We start from the raw sequence: 2,514 nt of genomic DNA, 5'->3' as shown, positions 1-2,514 counted from the left end.
TATCAATCGAAGAACCCCCTTAAGCTCAAATATATTTGAAATTTCCATTTTTTGTGCCTCTCTTATTTCATATAACTATCCCTTAAAAGATAGGCTTGTGACTACTACATCACACACATATAGATAACTAGAGAATTTAAATAAACATGCCCACATCTCCTCTATTTCCTACACATACATTTCCTTAACTCAAATTCTCCTCTCTTCTCTTAAATCTCCTCAATACAATTCAAGTTCATATTTATTTCTCGACTCATACCGCGATTCTAAGGTTAGAATAATTGTAATTGAGTCATGGGTTTGAGTTCAAAACAAGTTTCAAGTGATGGGAACAATGGTTGGAACCAAACATTATTAGAGAGTGCAAAAACTTTAGAGTTTCCTAAAACATTTCCTATGAAACGGCAACAACAACAACAACAACAACCCGAGCAATTAAATTGCCCTAGATGCGATTCAACAAATACAAAATTTTGTTATTACAATAATTATAACAAGTCACAACCTAGACATTTTTGCAAGGCATGCAAGAGACATTGGACTAAAGGTGGCACTCTTCGAAATGTCCCGGTTGGTGGTGGTCGTAAAAATAAGCGTCTCAAGACGTCTAAAAACGTCTCGAAAACCAACATTACAACAACCACCACCACCACCCCACTTATTCCTAATAACAACTTGCTTCAGGCGGTCTCAAATTCGCGTGTTTCTTGTAATGATAATATTTCTAAGGGATTTTACCAACAACCTTGCATACTACCAAACACTTCCACAATTACATTCACTAGCAAGGGATTAAACGACGAAATTCTTCTCTCGACGACAGAAACGACGTCGTTAGGTCTATCATCACAAAACCATGATTATGATCAAGAAATACAACTTCCTTACTCAAATTTGGGAAATTTTGAGAGTAACCCATGTTCAATTTCATCAACAATTACCTCAATTCAATCCCCAATTTTGTACAATTTTACAAATGATCATCAAAACAATGGTGGGTTAGAGGAAACAATGATGAACAATGATCATGATGATCATCAACCATGGACATCATCCATGCATACAACATCAAGCAATAATTGGAGTTGGGATGATTTTGATAAATTTGTATCAGTTGAAGATGATCTTACTATGCCATGGGATGATATAGACATCAAGCCATAAGTGTTTAATTATCTCAAATTCTTGTTTAAGGCGGTTTTATGTAAAACCGTTTTCCACAAGACCAACTCGTAGAAAAAAAAAGGTTATATTGCTTTTTAATTAATTTATTGTATGATCTTGTTTAGTCCTCTGCAGCGGGTTTATAGAAGCAGATGCACGAGACCAGATAGATCTTGAATTAGTATGTTAGAATGTTACCATGTCCTAATTAGGTTAATTAATTAACTAGTATGTGTTCATATGGGATTTTTTTTTTCCTTAATCATCAATTATTTTATGATGATTTATTGGAGGTTTTATTTTATTTTGATTGTTGATACTGGTTTGTTAATTAGTTTAACTGTTGTAATGTAAAGGGATCAAATTAAATAGATGCATGCATGGCAAAATATTCTTGTATGATCATCTCACAAGTTTAGAGTTTTGTGTGTCAATTACATATTCGTGACGGCGAAGGGTATCTGATGTACGCAACCTTTGTTATTCAGTTACTCGTGATGAAAACTGTCATATAAAACTTAAATTTTACTTCATGATAAAAAAAGATATAGAGAACTTACTATATCATTTTAATTATTTAATTTAATTATATTTTAGTGCTACATACATAATAGTAATTCTTTAACCACGTTACAAAAATCGAATACTCTCTCATCTTTTAATTAAAGTAAGTGACTAGATATCCGACTTTTAATACTTACGGACGAAAAAACTAAACTTGAAAATGTCTACCTAATAAATTAACTTTCACTATTCCTAGAAAGTTTTCTCAAGTATCCATAGAGATATATATTAGGTTATATTGATCATTTTAATTTGATAAATGATCAACATACTTTAATAATACTATAATTCTCATTTCAGACGAACTATTCCGTCGAAGGTTTTAGATAGCCGTATGTGATCATTTAATGACAAAATATTATAACTAATATTTGTTGTATGTTCAGGTAATTTTTTTGTCAAAAGTGATTACATTTCGCTGTCTGAAAATGTGTCACATATGACTCGCCTAAAGCCTTTAAACGAAAATGAGCGTTTGAAGGGACATCTTTTGATAACAATAAAACATTTTGTCAACATTCGATGATCTTATATTATTCCACAATTTGTATTAACATACAACTAATCAACTAAAAAAATACTGCCAGTATGTGTGTATGTACGTACACGTACGACGTTTACATGACTATAGAATTAGGCAGAGACGAGCATAAAATGTTTGGCAAGTTATAATTATTTCGTCAAATTATACAATTGGCAAATTAATGGTACATGTGATAAAGATTAGAGATATAAGGCTAAAACATTGGGGTCTTCCTCCAGCTATGATACCTTATAATTATTTTG

General features: G+C 31.9%; 1 protein-coding gene across 1 annotated transcript; it reads left to right on the top strand.

Annotated features, from left to right (window-relative positions):
* The first annotated feature begins 294 nt into the window (after window positions 1-294).
* On the top strand, window positions 295-1,164 carry LOC141597554 (uncharacterized). Its single transcript, XM_074418022.1, has one exon. It carries the CDS (start codon window positions 295-297, stop codon window positions 1,162-1,164), a length of 870 nt encoding a protein of 289 aa, XP_074274123.1.
* Window positions 1,165-2,514: the final 1,350 nt, after the last annotated feature.

The sequence above is a fragment of the Silene latifolia genome, chromosome 8, assembly GCF_048544455.1.
Source record: "Silene latifolia isolate original U9 population chromosome 8, ASM4854445v1, whole genome shotgun sequence".
In the NCBI taxonomy this organism is placed as follows: domain Eukaryota; kingdom Viridiplantae; phylum Streptophyta; class Magnoliopsida; order Caryophyllales; family Caryophyllaceae; genus Silene; species Silene latifolia.
The sequence above is the reverse complement of the archived record's forward strand: the minus strand, read 5'-3'. Positions and strand labels throughout refer to the sequence as shown.